Source organism: Scylla paramamosain, chromosome 5, assembly GCF_035594125.1.
Source record: "Scylla paramamosain isolate STU-SP2022 chromosome 5, ASM3559412v1, whole genome shotgun sequence".
Lineage (NCBI taxonomy): Eukaryota > Metazoa > Arthropoda > Malacostraca > Decapoda > Portunidae > Scylla > Scylla paramamosain.
In genome coordinates, this window is record NC_087155.1 from 4,276,660 (window position 1) to 4,299,191 (window position 22,532).

At 38.5% G+C, this 22,532-nt stretch overlaps 1 protein-coding gene across 4 annotated transcripts in view; it reads right to left on the reverse strand.

Moving 5' to 3' along the window:
* Window positions 1-22,532, reverse strand: part of LOC135100432 (beta-taxilin-like) — a 59,162-nt gene that overhangs the window by 22,102 nt on the left and 14,528 nt on the right. For 3 of the 4 annotated variants that reach the window (XM_064003304.1, XM_064003306.1, XM_064003307.1), the window contains 5 exons: window positions 18,180-18,326; window positions 17,915-18,061; window positions 3,181-3,375; window positions 2,712-2,840; window positions 646-804 (listed from right to left, as the gene is read on the reverse strand). In XM_064003304.1, the coding sequence (XP_063859374.1) occupies window positions 646-804; window positions 2,712-2,840; window positions 3,181-3,375; window positions 17,915-18,061; window positions 18,180-18,326 (777 nt within the window). Of the gene's footprint in view, window positions 1-645; window positions 805-2,711; window positions 2,841-3,180; window positions 3,376-4,130; window positions 5,035-17,914; window positions 18,062-18,179; window positions 18,327-22,532 lie in introns of those variants that run through there. The other variant, XM_064003308.1, reaches the window with a different exon arrangement.

Sequence of the window (22,532 nt, forward strand, 5' to 3'; positions counted from 1 at the left end):
GAATTTAGGACTCAGTGCAAAACTCAAGGATTGCAAAACTTGGATACTGTGAAACTCAGGAGTACTTTATATCATTTGTTTTGTTAAGTTTGGTATGTATCTATCTATCTCTCTGATTTTTTGCTCTGTCTAGGAGTATCCTACACAACAAAGAGGTTTCAAATCTCCCTATGACTGTTCAAGTTCTTGGACTCTAATACTAGCCCTTCTTTCACACACACACTTGCTTATTCTATCATTCCAAATAATCTTCCTTTCATATTAAGACTTCACTTTCACTCATACTTTCTTTATAAACTATTTGCTCTTCATGCTCTAAAATGTGGTTATATCACCTTGGTGAGCTTCTTTTTAACCATTCTATAATTCAACAATTCCCTTGGCATCTTTCATACCCATTTTCATTGCTCCCACCCTCCCATCTTATCACTTCATCACTCCCTCCCAGATAACTCATTTCTATAGCTCACACTCTTGAATGCTGTGGTATGGCTATTTTGCATCCAAGTTTAATCCATACATCAATAATAGTAAGAGAATAACATTCCTTAAATTATTCTTTCATCCATGGACTCATTTCTCCCATTCACCTTGCAAGTAACTAAAAATTTAAGGAATATTCAGACTAGTCTTCAATATACTTACTTCCTCCATCTCTTTCTTGAATGTGTGAAATATCTGATTGGATTTTTCTAAAGTTTTTTGGAAGTCTTCATACTTTTCCATGTAGGAGTTGAGTTGTGTACGAAGACTTATTTCATTCAAAGACATCTCCTGTGTTTTCTTTTGATAAGCAGCCACCTCCTACGAAGGAAAAGAGAAATCCCATGAAAAAATTAGTAATATTATAAATTCTCAGAAATAAAAATGGTGCATAAATCCTTGGAAAAAAATAATTTTTGTCAAAATAAAATAATTAACAAAAGTAAAATACACATTACAACACATCACTATCAACACATCCATTGATTGAGTGTTCATCACTCAAAAATGGCTGTGTGGACAGGATACCAGGGAGCAAAATGTAATCACTGGCAATGTCTGCCAATATTTGACAGGTTTAATATTGGATGAGTATGCCCACTGCTCATGGGTCACTCAGTTCCACACTGTCACTGTGAAACTATATCTACAAAAGCCCTCTCTCTACCTTCAAGAATGGGAAACATCCTTCTGATGGGTAAAAATACTAATTCATGATTTAATAGTTACTCCTATCAAAATCCTTCACTTTCTCAAGCAACTGTGAGCAAGAGCCATTATCTCTGATTTAAATCAGGAGATTCACTGTATGCCAAACAAAACCTTTAAGCCTAGGTGCACACGAGGGTTTTTTTGTGGCAGAAACTTTTGTGGCCCACAAATTTTGTCTTGAGCTCAGGCATGAGCTATTTTTTGTGGCAGCAACTTTCCCACAGTTCAACATGGATTTTGTAGAGGTAGCATATATTTGTACTCTCTTGTTAAAGAAGAAAAAGAAAAAAATGAAAAAAACTACTGGGTGCATCCAGTTTTGAGTCAAAAAATTGTTACAGGTCAGATTTATACCTTTACGAAGATCTGAGATCATAATAAAACAAGTTCATCAGGCATTTTGGGATGAATATGGACGTGTTTAAAACGGTTTGGAAAAACCAGGTCATTTTTCTTTTTTTTTAGGGGGCTTTATTTTTTGGGATTTTATTGTTTTTTAGGGATTTTATTTATTTTTTATATATTCCTCATATTTATATGCAAATCAATTTAAATACAGAATTAAAAAAAAGTAATATACAGTGAAGCAAAAGGCTTGAAGTGTTATCTAAAGGACAGACACTTGTTTAGGTCATGTTGATACAGGATAGTCCAGTTGAATAAAGCCTGTGTTAACTTGTACTGCAGAGGAAATAAATAGGTCAGGCTTGATTACTATTACATTTTTTTTAGGTATAGGTACATATATAGATCTTATTTGTCAATATGATATAAAACTAAATTTTTACATGAAATATATATATATATATATATATATATATATATATATATATATATATATATATATATATATATATATATATATATATATATATATATATATATATAAAAGTTTTTTTATGTTTATTTTGGGTGTTTTTTTTTTGTTTTTTTTTTTTATGCCAACCCTGATATTTACATACTCTTGAATATAATTTGACTTGTAGCAGAATGAACATGAAAAAATGTATTCCAGTGGAGGAGAGGTTGGCAGTTACTTTATTTAAGGTAAGGATATATAAGACAAAAGACAAAAGTAAGACAAAATTATTACAGCACAGTGAGCTATTCAACATACAACATATCTGACTTAAATAAAACCAACATACTATCTGACCAATTTTTTTTTTTTTTTTTTATATATAAAGTCTACTTTGGCATATGACCAACTTGTCATTTGACTGAGTATAAAATTTAAATACTTTTTGTGACTTTAGTGATACATTTGCTAATAATAAATACTACACTGTAAGATAAAAGGCATTGTTTATATGCATTTTACTGTACTTTTAGTGGTCATTTTTTTCTTTTAATTATTTATGTTTTCAAGAATAAAGCCTTGCCATCCAACCTTTTTTTTTTCTATAGTAATTTTGACATGAATTATGGTCATAAGCCAAATACACCAGTGTACTAAACTATTCATTGACAAAAAATAATATGAAGAAGAATTACTCTAGGCCAAATTTCCAGCTTACCTCCAACAGTGTTTTCTTCTCTAGAAGCATTTTCTCCCTGTCTTCTGTCATCTCAATTTGCTGCTTGGCCATCCTTGCTTCACTTAATTGACACTGCAGTTCCTTCTGTTTAACCATCTTCTGCACATGCTGAAGGAGGGAAAGGGTAACAACTGGGCATTGAAGCATGGCACACTGTGTTCTATTCTAATTCATAATTATATTCACTGTAAGAACTTTTACATGTTAAGTACTACACATTATTTTTCAATATTTTATTTACAACCTTTTTCTTTCTTTAATCTTACACTGAAAAATGTAGCAAACTATAACTAAATTCAAATTCAACTTAACCATGAGTATATAATTATAACAATGATATTCTGGTTTTATGACAACAGTTATTTTATTGCCTAAGATCTGCAACCTTAAACTGTAACACTGGGATGCTGACCATGCCAACTCAAAAGAGCCTTGGTATAGCACTTACTGATTCTCTTGATTCATACTGCTTGATAAGATCCTGTAGGCGGGTTGCCATATCCTGGTTTTCATCTCTCAACTTGGAATTCTTATCAGAATTTTCCTTCATTAAATTAGAAATCTCAGATAATGTAACATTGAATTTGGTGGATACTTCTTTTCTTCTTTCTTCCTCTTCTCGAAGTCTTGCTAGATTTTCTTCCTAGAAAAGGGTCTTGAATAAAGACTTGAAATAACTTTGCCATTCTAACACATATGACAAAAAAGTCATATTATTACAAACAGCATGAACAGTAAATAAGGAAAAAAAATGTACATGGGTCTTTATTTTCTGCCCATATTCATATCATGTGTTAAACCAAATGTTAAATTTATTTATGAGAGGCAATCCAAAAGTTCCTGGGCTGTCTGAATAAAGCATGAAGTCTAGTACAGACTTGGGATGGTAAGGACCAATAATCAACTCTATCCTCTTGCAGTGTACCAACTGATAGAGAGTTTGTGTTATTTTCTGTTGTGTTTTTTTCTTTTTAACTGTTATCTTCAAAAATGGAACAAAGCACCTGTACCGAGTTTTGTTTTACACTCAGCAAGACACAAGATGCTTAGGCAGGCATCTAGTGATGGAATAATGAGTATAACTTAGGTGTTTACCTTTCAAATATGAGCAAGCATCGACCGCAAATAGAGAATGTCTTGAGTATTTATCAATCAAAAGAAAAGGGAAAAATATTCACAAGGACTGCCAACAAATGATTAACCCGTTCTCAGTAGAGGATTTACAGTATCCCCCCACTATTTGCAGAGGTTACGTTCTAAGCCTCCCCACAAATAGCAAAAATCCATGAATCCTAGACATAACCCTTACAAGGCTAAGAAATACCTGTTTATAGTTTAAACCATAAAATATATGTCTCACACTTATTATACACAAGGTAAGGGCAAGCTTCACTGAACTCTTTGTGGCAGACTCAGCAGAGAAACACACACAGGTGGCAAACTACTGGAGCAATCAGCTGACATTCTTCCTCTTCTTGTGACCACAACTTGCCCATCTCGAGAGATTGATTGATTGATTTAATTTATGGCGCTGCAACATCGCGGTCATATGGCGCTGCTAGAAACCTTTAAAAGATTGCATTTCTTAAAATATCAGTATTAAGAACAAAATCATAGGTATGGTAAAAATGTTAAAAGACCACTATCAAAGGAAACAAAAAAGGAAATGGGAAGAGGCATATAAAAATGAGGGGGTTTTAGTTACTTAACTTGATTTGAATTAATTTAATTTAATTTAATTCAATTTAAAATAAAATTCAGCCACAGGGTACTGACCCCACTGACCCAGACCACTGTGTCTGGCATTGTTTGTTCCTCACCCAAGACATTGATCCCACTGACCCAGATATCTGGCATTGTTCTTTAAGTGCCCAAGACACTAACCCCACTGACCTAGATATCTGGGGCTGTTCATTCCTTACCCAAGACTCTGACCCAGATATCTGGTGTTGTTTGTTACGTGCCCAAGACACTGGCCCCACTGACCCAGATATCTGGCGTTGTTCATTCCTTACCCAAGACACTGACCCCACTGGCCCAGATGTCTGGGGTTGTTCATTACATATCCACGACACTGATCCCACTGACCCAGATATCTATTGTTGTTCATTACTAACCCAGGCCCCAAGACCCTGTGTTGTTTGTTATGTGTCTTCCTCACTTGCCTCCATGTTCTCCCAGTGCAAAAATAAGATTCTGCCCAATATTATATCAATTATAAAATAAATAGAAAAGCAGTTAAAAGGTAATCTATAATTTGCTTAAAAGACAAGCCTTCTCCACAAACATAAGAACCTCATATTCCAGAAAGAGAGCCCTCTCTCCCAGTATCAGCAACATCTGGAAGGTCCTATCCTCATCATGACAATGGAAAAGATATCACTCCCGTAGCTTCACTAGACTGGGACACTCCACCAGAAAGTGTCGCACTGTAAGGGGAACTAAGCAGTCATCACAAAATAGTTGGGTTTCCTGGGACATGAGGTAACCATGAGTGAGACATGTGTGACCCTTCCGGAGATGGGCCAGTGCAGTCTCTGAGTGATGCCCCTGCACATGGACATACATCCATGTGTGGAAAGTTACAGAAGTTATCTCATCCATCTTATTGGTGACAACCACATCTTCCCACCTGCCCTGCCAACTGGCAAGAACTGCCATCCTTATACTGGAGTACAAATCACAAAAGGGAATGGGAGTAAAAAGTGCAACCCAAATTAGTGTCTCTTTAGCCAGCCTATCAGCCTTCTCATTCCCATGAACTCCCACATGTGCGGGTACCCAACAAAATGTTATGTGATATCCTCTGCACTGAAGCAGGTGAATCCACTCTAAAACAAATAAAATTAGGGGAGGGAGAGAGGAAGTAAAATGCTCCAGGGCAGACAACGCACTAAAAATAGTAAAACTTGAAACCGGTAAGGTAAAAATTACTTTTAGGGCAAGAATGATGGCAGATAACTCTGCTGTAAAACAGAGGCAACTCTTGAAAGGCTACCGCATCAACAAAAGGAAGGGAATATAACACTATATCCCACTCCTGCATCAGACTTTGAACCATCTGTGTAGACAGGGATGGAGCCAGAGTGTGTATAAGAGTATTCCAAAAATAAAACATGAGACTTATACTGTGGTAATAAGTTTTTATTATTAACAACAGGAGGCCAGATCAATACCCACAAAAATTGCCAGTACCCAACCCTTGGAAGGCAATGGGGGGCAAATGAAGATGGAAGGTATGTCAAACTCAGTCACAGCAGACCTGATCCGATATCCAAAAGGCTTAGGAAAACTAGGGCAAACATCATATAAGGAGAATGTGCATCATGAGCATCATGAGAAACTGTTGTACAAGTGAGACTCAAGAAGGCGGTGGATTCAATACCAACACCTCATTACCAGAGACTGACGGCATGGGTCCAATGGCAGGACACCGACATCCACCAGTAAGCCAGGGATTGGGGATGAGTGGAATGCACCAGTAACAAGATGTGGTGCACTGAATCCAACACATGAAACTGAGCCTCAGTAGCAGATGAATAGATTTCACAACAGTACTCTAATTTAAAAAGAATAAGAGCTCAGTGCAAGGCTAAAAGGATCTGCCTGTCAGTGCCCCAAGAAGTATAAGATAAAACTCTTGGAAGTGATAGCGCCTTCATGTATGCTGCCTTAATATAACAAAGATGGGGTACCTAAGTCAGGCAACTGTCAAATATGAGTTCAAGGAAATGAGTTTCTTCCACACAAGAGATTCTTCTATCATATGGATACAAGTCTGGATCACAGTGAATACCATGAAAATGGCAAAAATGCATGGCCAGTCTTTAAAGCCAAGAAAAGAAATCCGAGTTGCGGCCCACTGAGAAATCCTATCAAATACCACCTGCAGCTTTCTCTCAATCAATGGCATCCAAGCTGCAAAAAAGGAGATAGACAAATCATCGACATATAAGCTACCAAGAACTCTTTCCGGAAGTACACCAATGACACTGTTTATAGTTATACAGTAAAAAGTGACACTAAGTATACTTCCTTGCGGCACACCATCTTTAAGTGGGCATACTCCTGACAGATCGCCACCAACCCATATCCGTAAAAAAAGACAAGATAAAAACTGTTGTGTAAAAATAGGGAGTTGGCCACGAGGACCAAACTCAAACAAACTAAGTAAAATGCCATGACGCTAGGCTGTGTCATAAGCTTTCTCTAAATCAAAAAAAGACTGACATGGTGTTGCTTATTAGGAAATGCCTCGCAAATGGAAGATTCCAGAGACAATAAAACATCAGTCATAGATCGCATTTTCCAGAAACCATACTGAACAGGAGATAAGTAATTGCCTCTCTCCAAGTACCACATAAGCCTGATATTCACCATCTTTTCCAGCAATTTACAAATAAATGAAATTAAAGAAATGGGACAATAATTGGTTGTTAACTGGTGATCTTTTCCAGGCTTTGGAATGGGAATAATTATAGCAACACCCCAAGATGGAAAAACACCAGTACTTCAAATAAAGTTAAAGAGGTTGAGTAAAAAGGTAAAAGCTTTATCGGACATGTGGCACAAAATGGAATGTGGGATGTCATCAGGACCCGGGGATCAATCATGGCACTGGGACAAAGCCATGTGTAATTCAGACCGAGAAAATGGGGCATCATAAGACTCTCCACCAGGGGAGGCAAAATTGACACCAACAGATTCCAAATGTCAACGATGAAGTGCCATAGGTGTTGCTGGATTCTTTCTAGAGACACTTGCAAAGTGCTTAGCAAACAGGTCAGCAACTATCTTTGTGTCTGCCACCATGCCCTCATCATGGGATAAAACAGGTGGGAGGAGGAGCAGAATATTTCCCAGATATTTTGTGGACTCTGTTGAAGACCTCGGTGAGTGGTGTGTGAACTGTGACGGAAGAGACATAACTCCTCCGAGAGTCCTGCCGAGCCCTTTCTAAAGTGCGGCGAGCACGTACTCATCAAAAAGCCTCCAAACAGAGGATGTCCCCACAATGCCGTTGAAGGCAATAAAAGGCAGCATCCTTTTCTTGAACAGCGGCTGTACAATCCGCATTCCACCATGGAACAGGACATTTAGGAAACTGGCCAGAGGTCTTAATGATAGAATGAAAGGTAATGGAGTGCAAGATGTCAGTGAAGTATGTTGCAGCCTCATCACAGTTTCCTATTCTCATCCATTAAGTGGGTAGGGGTGTTGAGATCTTTGAATAGGTCCCAATCTGCCTTATCTAGCTGCCATCAGGGAGGATGTGACTGTGGTGCAGAATCAGCTGATTCCAATAAAATTGGGAAGTGATTGCTCCCATATAGGCCTGGTAAAACTTTCTGGTTAAAATCAAGAAAAGAATTAGAGATACAGAGAGAAAAATCTATTGTTGTAAAAGTACCGGTTTGACTGTGGAAATCTCCAATCCTGAATCCTCGATAACAGAAGCAATTAAAAGACCATGAGAGTTGACAGCGTCATCATTCCACAAAGGATGGCGACCAATGAAGTCACCCAATAAAAGAACATGAGAGGGAAGAGCATTTAAAAAGTTATCTAGCTTATTCCTTTCAATAGGAACACTAGGAGGCAGATACAGACTACACAATGTATAAAAACGATTTATAAAAATCTTAACAGCAACAACCTGTTGCAGTGAGTGAACTTTTAGGTGGATAAAAGGAATATCATTGTGGTGGCCCTGACCAGGAAATGGAGTGGAGGAGAAAGCATGATACCCAGGAGGACCAAAGTGAATTGATTCTCTGAGCACTGTCTCTTGCAAACAAATGCAAAACAGGAGAAAATCTGGAGATCAACACCTCGAGTTTCTCCCAGGAGGCACGCAAACCACGACAATTCCACTGCAGGATCTTGAATTTTACTATTTGAGGGGAGTTTTCAGGGAAGTCACAAAGAGAAGCTTCCCCTTGCCAATCTGACTAGTTAGCTTAACTGGCCAGCAAGGCTTATCTGATCCTACATTACTTGTAGGCGCAGAAACCAGAAATTGTGTAACTGGTGTGGGGATAGCTAACCACACACGAGTCTCCGAAACTCATGAAGAGACTAGAGGAAAAGGATTCCTCGACAAAGACATATCGGTATTGCTCTTGGAGGAAGATTTATTTGGATGACAGGCAGAGAAACCCTCTATATTCATATCAGAACTGGATGAATCACTTTGATAACATCTGGTTTAGGAACATCTGACACTCCCACAGGGATTTTCCTAGTGGACACCTGTTGAGCCTTGGGACTCAGCAGACCCCCCCCGGGAGCATTTATGGTAGGACTGAGGAGGAAGCATGAGAAAACTGTTAGTATGTTGCTGTGGTTACTTAAGTCTTGGAAGTTGTTCCTGGTTGGGAATCCATGGGGGCATGGACTTTGACAATATGTACTTTTGTATGAGGATCTGTGATTTAACTGGTGAAGATGCAATGGAGAGCTTTGCTGAAGAAGTAGTGAAGGGCTTGGTTGAAGATGCAGAGGAGGTGACACTTTCCAAAACAAAAATCCTGTCACAGATGGTAACTGAAGGAGTGACATTCTCACAGGAACAGGAAGAAGCAATTGATGGTTGAGAAAGGCAGGAAGGTGTTGCAGCCTTATTACCTCTAGAAGAACTAGAGTGGAGGGAGGAGGCATATGTATTTTCCCCACCATCTTTCTGTCTAAAAAGAGGTTCCCGCCTGGCACTACCAAGATTAATGAATTGAGAATTAGGCAGTTGAAGGATGTCCTGTTCAGGTGGTACCTCCTATATTGTTGAGAGTGTAGTGGATGAGCTTCCCTGCAAAAGAAGCAATGAGCGTCTGATTCGCATTCAGGAGTAAGGTGGGAATCAAGGGAAGAACAGTGACCATACCAGGGAAGACTTGTATAGTTGTTCTTCCCATGACCAAACTCGTAACACCAGTAACATTGCAATGGACGATCAATGAAAGCCTTTACTGGGAGGGAGGGAGGGAGGGAGGGAGAGGGAGGGAGGGAGAGAGAGAGAGAGAGAGAGAGAGAGAGAGAGAGAGAGAGAGAGAGAGAGAGAGAGAGAGAGAGAGAGAGAGAGAGAGAGAGAGAGAGAGAGAGAGAGAGAGAGAGAGAGAGAGAGAGAGAGAGAGAGAGAGAGAGAGAGAGAGAGAGAGAGGACCGATCTTAACACAGTTAGGGAAAAAAGAACCATAGAATGTGAGCATTATCATATTATCATTGCCTTTAATCTTGGCCACTTGTTGAACATTATCTGGGCGTAGCTGGAGGACGTCATCTTCTGAGACTTCGTACAGGTGTTGGTTGTAAATATGTCCTTTACATTAACTGAATGTTCCGTGTGACTTGATATATTCAAAGACTCCATCACGAGGGCATAGCGGAAGGAGGAGCATCATCGCCTTTAGCTCAGATCAAGACACCTTTGTTATATTTCTTGATGTTATTTGTAGGTAGTACTCCAATCTCCCTTTGGAAGCGTGAATAAAGTTTCCTGAACCTTCCCTATAATATGCTACAAACCAGTAAGGTGTTAGTGGGTGGCAACTTTGGGAGCTTGTTTTTCAGCATCATCAAAGACATTAGGACAATAATCATTCTCATTGTCAGCTACATTGCATGATCGAATGACTTCAGCAATAAGGTTGTTCTCTCCAAGATGCAGAGAATTTATTGCCTCAAGAGTAGTTTTGGCAGCAACATCTTATGTAAATGTCACAATGTAACATCAATTAGAGAGACAATCACCATCATATTTGAGGCAGATATAGAGAACTGTTCTGAAAGGCTTGAGAACTGAGTGAATAGCACAGTATGACATGGAGGCATAGACATTAATGATCACAAGTGTCAAGACAGAACTCAACAACTGACCCAATGCATCTTTCACCTTGGAAAACAACAGCAGGGGGGAGTACAAGCTCCTGCCTCCACAACACCATCACGACCAGAGAGTGACATATTGAGGACCTGGTCAACTGCCCCTCGAGAACCAGAGGACATCCTTCAACTGGCTAATTCTCAGTTCATTAGTCTTGGTAGTGCCAGGCAGGAACCTTTTTTTATATTTACCCATATGGATACTATAAAATAAATTGGCTCCAAGGGCCAAGGGAGACCACCTACTGGGAAAACAAAGGGAGTGAGTGCTGGCTGCTGTGAATGGGGAACCTCATCCCCATGGAGGCCACTCATTTTAAAAAGTGGCCCCTCATGATTCAAAAGTTTGTCCATGAGAGAGCTAAGACCTCACCCCACAATGCATCCCAGCCCAGACAACCAACCATCCAACACAGGATGACCTCAAAAGGTGGCCCCTCTGGTGAGCAGCATCGTTGACCTGTACTGACAGCCTAACTCTGGGAACCATTTAGTCTGGTCCCTCACTGGTGACCTTGCTAGCATGGATAGCCCTCTCCCCCTAAGTAGGGTGCAGCATGGGCCAAAGCCCCCTCTAGCCTCGCTCGCCAGGTCATAGGGACACACAAGTCCCCCCACCACAACAAGGCAGTTCCCAATAGGGGGGCCACCTCAAGAGAAAAATTGAGGTACAGTCACATGAGACAGTTTCTCAAGAATTTTGTGCTGTGATTCAAAGTCAGTAACATTTCACTGGAAACTTGGTGAATTTTTCCTTGAAATCTCAACCACCAGCATGTCGGTTATTTTCTCTTGAGGTGGGCAAGCTGTGGTCATAAGAAGAGGAAAGAGGTCAACTGATCACTCCAGTAGTTAACCACTTGTGTGTGTTCCTCTGCTGAGTCAGCCACAACAAGTTCAGTGAAACTTGCCTTTAAATATTACCTTGATTATAATTTTGTAATTTGAGGTTGAGGTTAGTTTAAACTTTTTTGGGGGAGGATGGCTTGCCATCCTAAATTCGGATGTTACTTTAGAGTTCTATTTTCCCTTTTTTTTTTTTTACCAGCAAATATGTGAATCCATGAATGCTGAACTGTGAGTAGGCGGGGGGAACACTGTATATACAGATAACCTATGGATTTCACCAAAGGACCACAATTTTACTTAGATGAAATTAACATCCATAACAAATATAAAACAATAATCAACGTCAGCAGCAACATATACAAATCATTCTGCACTACGAGTACATTCGAAAGCAGCCTTTTTCTTTCATGGCTATTTTTGGTTGTACAAAGCTGCCTCTTGCTTACTTTCATCAACTGTCTATAACCTTTGTCCCCAAGATGCAGTTTCTGTAATTGTGCTTCTCTCTCTTCTCACAAGCCATACCCTCTTCCACACTTTTTTTTTTTCACTGCTTCAGTAAATTAAGTGTAATTAGGACCAAATTAACTACATTCTGAGTGAAAACTGAGATGTGGAGAGTGGAGAGAGAGACATCAGACACAACTGTTGTTGAAGAATGCATCAGTGAAGACTATGCTAGGACAAGATAGTACAAAGTGTGTGATTAGAAGATATTAAAATCTATGATTTTACAATGAGATCCATGGAAAATTTGCCCAGCATGATAGCCAACTTGGCAGACTGCAGCAGCCCTTGGTGTGGCATGCTGGTAGTAGGTTCAAGACAGCTGTTGGTAGGTTATGTTCATAAACTGTTGATTTGCAAAATATTTTGGGTATACAGTGCCCTCTTGAGTTTCATGCTTGCTTTCTTCCAAAGCCATAGTGCTAAACTTGAGTATTGTGAAACTCAAGATACTGAAAACACTGAGATACTCTTATCTATGTTGGCCATACAACTTACTACTGTCTGAGTGTGTGTTTTGTTCTCACATTTGACATGACACAGCAGTGCAGCACTAGCACACTGTGTGTCTGATCATCACATTCGGTGTCATGCAGCACTGCGGCCGCCGTGCTCTGTGGCACGATGAAGCAGTGCAGCCAACATACAAGTGTGTTTTGTCCTCACATTCAGCTTGACACAGCAATGCACCCACCACACAAGAGTGTTTTGTCCTTGCCTTCAGTGTGATGCAGCAGTATAGCCACCACATGAGTGTGTGCTTTGTCCTCACATTAACCATGACGCAGCAGTGCAGTGCCACCACACTGTTTTGTCTTCACATTCGGCAGGACACAGCAGTGTAGCCTTACCACATTTAGAACTGTGTGAGGGCATATGTTTTGTTGTCATGATGCAGTGGTGCAATGCCATCACAGCTGGAACTGTGACTGTATTTCATCCTTACATTCAGTGTGACACAGCATGAAATGTAAACAACATGTTGCCTCTTGATCTTGATGTTACAGGTGACTCAGGATTTCTTCTGAGCCAGGCCTCTTGTTTGTATCTCTGAATGTTCGTAACTTGGATACTTATAAGTCAGGGAGCATCTGTAAATAGCCAAGGGGCTAAGAGAGTGGTGTGAATGAGTGTGAGTGTGAAAGATGCTTGCCTTGTCTTGTCTTATCACCCCTTTTTAGGGGAAACAGCCTTGGTACATGTATGTATCTTCAAATTAGTAGCAGAGTACCTACAAAGATGTCAGATATCTCCAAATTTGCTTCATAGTCTACATATAGATGTCATGTGTCTTCAAATTTGCTGAAGAGTCTATATACAGAGGTCAAATTGTAATGCTTATGTGCTGAGAATCAGCACTCTATACAGGGTGTAATGTGAGTTTCTGCAAATACTGAAAGAGGTGAAAGAACGTGTAAGTAGAAAATGTTCTATACACAAATGCATTTTAAGGCTTTGTTTACCTGTCAGAGGAGTTGAAAGTGTATGGGTATACTATGTGTGTAATTGAGGAGACAGACAGACGGTTGCATTGTCGCAGCCTCGGAGGTACCACTAGCTCAAATTATGAATGGTTCTATCTTATTTTTTTGCAAGCTGTGGAATATTACAGTATCTCATAACAAGACAAATGTTGTTAAAAAGCATGTAATTTACCGATAAGCATTACATGACAACATTATTTCTGTGATTAAAAGTACTCCTGTAAAATACTACAGGGCATCATCACTCAGCTGTTTTCAGGGTCACTTGGACTTGCTCCTCCCCCTTCTCCCTCACTCTGATGATGTTGCATAGCATTTTACATGAGCACTTTTAATCACCACAATAATGTTGTTGTATAAAGCTTATCAGTAAACTACATGCTTTTTAATACAGTTTGTCTTGTTACAAGATACCATAACATTCTACGGCCTGCAAAAAATAAAATAAAACCATTCATAATTTGAGCAAGTGGCACCTCCAAGGCTGCAACAATGCAACCGTCTGTCCGTCACCTCACAGCTACCTGCATAGTACACCCATACATTTTCAACTCCTCTGACGGGTAAACAAAGCCTTAGAATGCATATGTGTATAGAACATTTTCTACTTAGAATTACATGTTCTTTCAGCTCTTTCAGTATCTGCAGAAACTCGCGTTACACCCTTTATACAGGGTGGCTCAAGTTCTTCAGAAACTCTGGAAAATGTAAGGTTATGTTATTCTAAGCAGAAAATATTCCATTGGTATATGTGTTTAATGTTTTGATTTAATAGTGACAGGAAGCACTTGTTTCTCCTTCTATCACAGCAAGCATCAGCTGAGTTGCCCTCTGCTGTTGCCAGGCATTCATTTTTGTCTTTCAAAATTTGCATGTCATTCTCATTACACCACATTGCTAATTGTGTTTTTCTAGCCATAGATTTACAGTCAAATTAACTGTACTCAACACTATGCTGGCATGTTTTTTTTTTTTTTTAATAATTCACATAAGTGAAACATTAAAAGAAAAGTTTGAGTCAATAGGAGAAAGATGTACAAATTTTGAAAGACATGAATTCCTGCAACAGCAGAAGGCCACTCAGCTGACACTTGCCATGACAGAAGGAGAAACAAGGCACTTCCTGTCACCTTCAAGCCTCTCTTACTATTAAACCAAAGCACTGAACACATACAAGGTGTATACTCTGTTCACAATCACTAGAGGCACAAGCTCCTCCCTCACAGCGGAGCTTAGCGGGTCCTGGATTCTATTCCCATTGGGTGATAATGTCCCAAAGTGTGGTGGAGGGTTTGACATTGTTTTGGTGACTCAATAAATAATGTCAGACAACTCACTCTCCTAGATAGAGGTCTACCCTTCACGTGTTACTGCTAATCCCTTGAGTCCCTCACCTAGGCTGAATGCTTCCTCCCCCACTCTCTCTCTCTCTCTCTCTCTCTCTCTCTCTCTCTCTCTCTCTCTCTCTCTCTCTCTCTTAGATATATATATATATATATATATATATATATATATATATATATATATATATATATATATATATATATATATATATATATATATATATATATATATATATATATATATATATACACACACAGTAAAATCCCTCTTATCCGGCATCAACGGGACCACCGACATGCTGGATACTTGAATATTGCCGGATACTTGAATAGAAGTGAAATTATGTCCACAATCACCACCCTACACTCACGCATCTTACCATAGCAAAGATCAGCTGATCTTAATCAGCAGCTGATCTGATCAGCTGCTTAAGTGTAAGGACAACATGCTTCCTCTTTTCTACAACTTTAGGCATGATGAAGGCATCAGGCGATAAACAGTGCACACACAGGACTGAGTCACTGAGTAAACACAGTGCAGTGGGCCGCGGGTGGCGCAAAGCAGTGCGTTCTGGTGGCGAGGGGACAAAGTATGCCTCGCGCGGGAATTTTAATCGATTTTATGAGTACACATTGATTTTTTATTGATTTTAAGGGTCGGGGAAAAATGTGCCGGATACTTGAAGCTGCCGGATACTCGAATGCTGGATGAGAGGGATTTTACTGTATATATATATATATATATATATATATATATATATATATATATATATATATATATATATATATATATATATATATATATATATATATATATATATATATATTACAATTAATTAATAAAACACCGTGTCAGTAATGCAAGGCGTGGTTGACCTGTCACCAGTGATGCACCCTGTTGCCCCGGGACAAGCCACAGGCCTGGCCGACTGGGGTTTAAGGTCCCACTGGGCATTAACGCTGCCCCTGCCGCTCTCTTTCCCATGTCTCAGGTGAGGTGTTGGATGTTTGCAGTCCAGGTGTCCTTAAGCATCTTGAGATGACATATATAATTTTCTCAGCTGCCCAGAAATTTACAAGCTCATCTACTCCTCACTCCGTGTCTTCTTCTCATCAAGTGCTACTGACTTGCTTTTGTGTTCAAGTAAAGACAATTATTATAGACAGTGAAGGAATGGTCTTCATGTGCTCAAAACAAATAGGTTGTGTGTTGGTAAAGAAACAATGAAGCAGTGTAAAATACACACTTTCCACTAAATGCTGCCAACCAGTAGCAGGCCAAAGCATCAGTAGCAGGCCAGAGCATTGATTCCCTAATGTGCTCCACCCATGGGGAGGGGCTTGTGCCTCTAATGATTGTGAACAAAGTACAGTCAAAAATTATCTGACCTTTGGCCAAAAAACAAGTACAGTAAAATCCCTCTCATCCGGCATTCGAGTATCCGGCAGCTTCATGTATCCGGCACATTTTTCCCTGAGCCTTAAAATCAATAAAAAATCAATGTGTACTCATAAAATCGATTAAAATTCCCGTGCGTGGCATACTTTGTCCCCTCGCCACCAGAGCGCACTGCTTCGCGCCACCCGCGGCCCACTGCACTGTGTTTACTCAGTGACTCAGTCCCGCGTGTGCACTGTTTATCGCCTGACGCCTTCAAAGAATCCTTCATGGTGCATATTCATGGTGCACAATACCTCCGTACTCAAAAAAACAGGTCATCATCAGTTTAATATTGCTGCACACCTGTCTTGCTTTCTTTGAACCAGTTGTACAATTCCTTTATTTTTTCCCATAGCATCATCTCCAAAGGCCTTTTGAATCTTCTTGATAGTCTGGGGTTGTGTATCATCAAGTTTTAGGCAGAATTTGATAGTATCTTTGCTCAATATGCTTGGTCATCTTGACTCGAAAAGAAAAATCACACAGCACACTTTTCATATCTGTACTCAACACGTCACTGTAGGCGACTTGCACCACCTACGGACACAAAAATTTTTTGCGCATGCTCTGTAAGGACACAGCCACCTAATACACATGCAAATTTTACTCACACATTATTACTTTGTGTTAACAAACTCAAGGTTAGATACTTTTGACTACACCTCATATTGAATATTTTCTGCTTAGAATAGCAAAACCTACCGTTTCCTAGGGTTTCTGGGATATCTCACAAATACAATAGTAAATACATCTGCACTGCTGCCCAGAAAGGGTTAAAGAAATCTGCACTATCATAGGCCTATCATTCAGGGTCATGCCAAGATATTCTTACAGGAGAACTCAACATGAAACAGATTGCTGCAAATTTGCCCCCTGCTTGTTAACACAAGACCATAAGCTGAATTAGTTGACTACATGAAGATCTCTAGAATAGTGTCCAATGTGATCAAAATCCTCTTCCAAAGTCATCACTGGCAATGAAAAATGGACACAACCCAAAAACCTAGCAGCAGTCATTTCTGCAGAAGAGTCCAAGTTCACCCAAATTGAAGAAAGTGAGACAGGTCAAGAGCAATTTTAAGAGTTTGCTGATCTACTTCTTTGATAAGAAGTGAATAATTCACATGGAGTTCCTTCTTGCAAGTCAGGCAGTGATCTAGCACCTTTACACTGTGGTCCTGAGGTCTATGAGGAACAGTGTAAAAAGGTAACATCCAGACAAGTGGTGTACAGAGCACTGGCTTCAGCATCACAAGAAAGTGATATCCAACATTGCTCTGTCTATCAGCAGCTCTCAGTCAAAAACAATATGATAGGTTTTCCCCAACTACCCTACTCCCCAGATCATTTTCATACTTCCAAAATTGAAGCTTCCACTAAAGGGGGAACAATTTGATTGTGTTCAGGAGATTCAAGCAAAAATGTGAAATAGGCTGAACAGCATCCCTCAGAGTTCCGGAGATGCTTCCAACAGCAGGAAAGTGTTGGAATCATTGTATCAGCTCCCAAGGTGATTACTTTAAAGGGTTAAAGTAGTGATTAGAAAATAAGGTAAGCCTAAATTCTATTATCAAAACAGACCATGAATTTTTGGATCACATCTCATAGTATTTATATAAACATTATAAAAAGTTGACATGCATTAATCTTGAAACCCAAAATTACTACTTTGCCATCTACCTTGATGAGTTTATTCTGCTTTTGAAGTTCTCGACAAAGTGACTCCAGCTTTGACTTGGCCAAGATGACTTTTGTGTGCTCAGACTCCAGCTGGTCCTTGTCCCTCTGGAGCACCTGCACCTGCCGCTCTACTGTCTTTGTACTCATCTGGGAAGGGGAGATGAATTGGCAAAAGGTATCTTGTTCAAAACTTTAAGAGTATTTTACTTAATTTCCTTCAGACAACCACCAACAGCAAATGCCATGGCTTGATGACAACATATACCTGTAGTCTTTTGTTTTCCTCTGCCATTTCTGCATATTTTGCCAAAAGTGTTGACACTTGCTCCTCAGGTGGGAGAGCTTTCAGAGCTGTTGTGATTGCCTTCACACCACCATCACGTTCCTTAATTTTTTTATCCTTTTTCTGGGTCTGTGGACATAAGCATTACAGTTTGTATCATGAAAAAAGCTGTCACAAAGTTCATTAGTATAAAAGCAAAATCAAATTCATTCAAAATTTATTGCCTATGTGTCTTTATTTCATTAAAATTGTTGTTTTTGTGGTTAAAATTACAAAAAAGTATACCAACACACCAGTGATTTTGTTCCTTAAGGAACGCTCGCACACACACACACACACACACACACACACACACACACACACACACACACACGTCCCATAGGTAAGGAAACAGTTTTGTAGTTTTCAGGACTCCAGCCGACTGGACCTAAGTTTCAAAACAAAGATGGCCAACTTATTATCAGACTCAGGCAGAAGTAAAATGAACTTTGATGGATTTAATGAAAATGACTGATATGAAAGCAAGATAGGGTTTCCAAAAATGAGACTAAGGAAAGTAAAAAGCAACACAGAACAATAGAAAAAGGAGATGGAAGCAGTGTTATGAGTGGTAAAAACCCTTCAGGACAAACTGGAGAAAAACCTTGGAAAAGATAGTGAAATATCCAAACTGAAAGATATGAGAGTAAGAGAACAGCACATCATTAAGACAAAATGAGGAATTACAAAACAACATAGAAACAGTGATGAAAGAAAATATAGATTTGAAAGCAGAACTAGTGAAGGGTGAGAAGAGGCTGAGAGAGTCATGAATGAAATGAAAGGCTGGAAAATTAAAAAAAATGATAAAGCAAATGTTGACTTTAAGGAAATAACTGAAAAGCAACTGAAAGAAAAAAATAAAATGTGGAAAAGCAAGTAGTGAAGGCACTGAAAACAATGAAGATCTGTTAAGAGGTGCAGCAGATAAAAAGTGTTATAGTTTATGGAACAAAGGAGAAACATCCAAACTGAAAAGAGAGAAAGAAAAAACAAAAACAGTTAAGGATTTGTTGAAGAAACTAAATGATGAAGATAACCCTAAATTCGAGGAAGAAGTGGAAGAAATTGTTTGACTGGGACCTTATCTGGAAGGCAAAACAAAACCCATGAAAATAAGACTAAAATCACAAGCAACAGAAGAGATACTAGAAAGAACATACAAACTAAGAGAAGTAGAAGATTGCAAAGATGTATACATAAAGAAAAAAACAAAACGAAAAAAACAGAAAAAAATGAAAGAAATGTATGAAGAAGCTAAAGAGAAAAATTATTCAAGAACAGGACCTGTATACAAACATTTTTAACAGGCTAAAAGTACTTTTAGTGATCAGTTTTACTTTTACTGCTAAAAGTTCCTTAAAAGTAATACATAATCACTTTTAAGACCTAAAATATTTTTAGCAACTAGGAGTGGTAAGGGGTACTCATGAGTGCCTAAAATTAGTTTTAGGCAGCAGGATGACAGCCCAACACCTCAATTTTTGGCAAAGGTGAGGCATCCTATGAGAGTATAGTGATGCTCAGCCAATCGAGAGTTCTGCCTGCCTTTGGTGACATTTTATATGTGATAGAACTTGTGGGGAATACACTAGGGAGTCGCACTGTAGGAAGTAAGATTAGATAAAGGCTATAACTGATACAACGCAGCCATCACCCAAAACCCTCAAGGCTCACACACTACACGGCATCTTCAGACTTATTCTCTCTCTCTCTCTCTCTCTCTCTCTCTCTCTCTCTCTCTCTCTCTCTCTCTCTCTCTCTCTCTCTCTCTCTCTCTCTTATGGATATTATGATGAAACAAAAATGTTATATAAGCTGCAGGATTCCCCACAGTTATTAGTGTTATTGATGGAACACACAAGAATTACTGCATCCAGAGATCAGCAGGCAGAATATGTAAACAAGGCATGAAATAAAGCTAACTGTAGAATGTAACTGTAGCTCATGACACCAAGATCCATTTTAAATTGTGTTTTGGCACCACACATTCCAAGAAACTGGAATTTAATTTATCTTTCTGTATTCAACTTAACCTCACCCAGATACTCCATAATCCCTTGCTGAGAGTGAGTATAATTTAACAAATCTTGAATTCAATCAAACTTAGCCAAGTCATCTCACAGTAACTGGAATTTAATTTATCTTTCTGCATTCAACTTAACCTTAGCCAGATACTCCATAATCCCTTGCTGAGAGTGAGCACAATTTAACAAATCTTGAATTCAGTCTAACTTAGCCAAATCATCTCACAGTTGCTTGTAGGGAGTGGAATTTCATACAGCTAATTGCATTCAGTCTAACTTAACCACCTCCACAGCTGCTTGCAAGGATAAGCAGAATTTTAAAAATAATTTTGTACTAAGCAGAAACTAGTTATGTCATCCAATTATCCTGAAGGAACTCTCTCTCCTTCCTTGGCTTGGCCAAGCTGTCCCCACCATTGTTGTGTTGACATCCCCAGGGCGGGTTCAAGTCTGAACTCACCTCATGTACATAATTAAACTCATGAAATATCTCAATAGTCCAGTTCTTTTTTACTGAAGTGAAATATAAATTAATATTAAATACTTTTATGTACTGTTTAGACATTTAAGTGCAAAACATAATGGTTAGGGTCTCTCTTAAGTGCTAAATATAGCACATATAGCAGGTTTAGATTTTACTTTTACTCCTAGCTAAAAGTGACCTAAGAAAACTTTTATAGCTTCTTGTAAACACTTTTAGCATTTACTTTTAGCTGGGAGTAAATTTAAAAATCTTTCAGGAATTTTTTTGTATACAGGCCCAGAAGAAAAAAGACTAAGTTTTTTTGAAGAGTTTTGGGAGACAGAGTGAATAAATGGTACATAAAGGAAAAGGAATAAATGAAAATAAAACTGAGAAAACAATAAAAATGAAGGACTGAATGTGATGTATACCAACAAAGATGGACTACTACACAGAACACTGGAATTACAAGACTATTTAAAAGAAAGGAATCTGAAGGTGGTTTGTTTAATAGAAACAAAGATAAAAGAAAAGGATCAGATTGTCATCAACAATAACTACAATATGTAGAGAAGAGACAGGATTGGTAAAGGAGGGGGAGATATAATGATAATGGCAAGAAGTGAGATGAAGACAAAAATAGTGAAATATAGGGAAAGAAATGCAGAAATAGTGAGTGTCACCATGGAGGATAATAATGGAAAAACACTGATGGTAATAACAACCCATGTATCACCCAAAACAAATTCCTGGAGCAAGGAGGACCATGAGAAAATAACAGAAGATACCATCCAGCATTTGAGTAAATTAATAAAAAGTAATAAAAGAGTACTACTAATTGGTGACTTCAATTGCAAAGAAATAAATTAGGAAACATTCAAGGCAGGAGGAAATGAGACTACATGGGGACAAAGGGAGAAAGATTTCTGAAGTTGACTATGGAAAATTCAATGATGCAAAGGGGGACTGAAAATACAAGATATAGGGAATATGATGAACCAACAAGACTTGACTTAATATTAATTAATTAAGATAAGATAGTGTGCCCCATGGGAAAAATGACCATGTAATGATAGAAATAGACTGATAATAATATATGTGAAGAGAATGAATCATACAAAGAAAACAGGAGAAACTATGGGAAAGCAAATATAGATGATCTTAAGAGATTCTATGAAGAAATGGACTAGAGAAAGCTGAAAGGAGCAAATGATGTGCAAGAAAAGTATGACATTTTTATGAAACTATATGAGACAGGAGTGAATAAATATGTCCCACTATACAAACCTAAAGAAAAAGGAAAACAGGTGTGGTTCAATATAAGATGTGCAAGAGCAAAAAAAAAAAAAAGACGAAACATGGATAAAAATTAAAAGAAATAAAAAAAACAAAAGAAGACTTTAAGATAGCAAGAAATGAATGTGAAAATAAGGAGAGAGGAAGAGAAAGGATATGAAAAAGATATAGTTGAAAAGTGTAAGGATGAACCAAACCTGTTCTACAGATCCATAAATGGAAAAATTAAACTAAAAGAAAACTAGAAAAGTTGAAGGATGGAAATGAAACATATGAAGATCCAAAAGACATGACTGAATTGCTAAACAAAAAGTTTCAGCAAATTTTCACAGAAGAATCAGAATTTAAGGAACCACAAGATGAAAAGACAAAAAAAAACTTATGCAGGAAATTACAGTAATCAAAGAAGAAATTTATAAAATGATGGAGGAACTGGAAGAGAGAAAAAGCAACAGGACCAGATGGAGTATCAGGTTTCATTTTAAAAGAGTGCAGGAAACAGTTAATTGA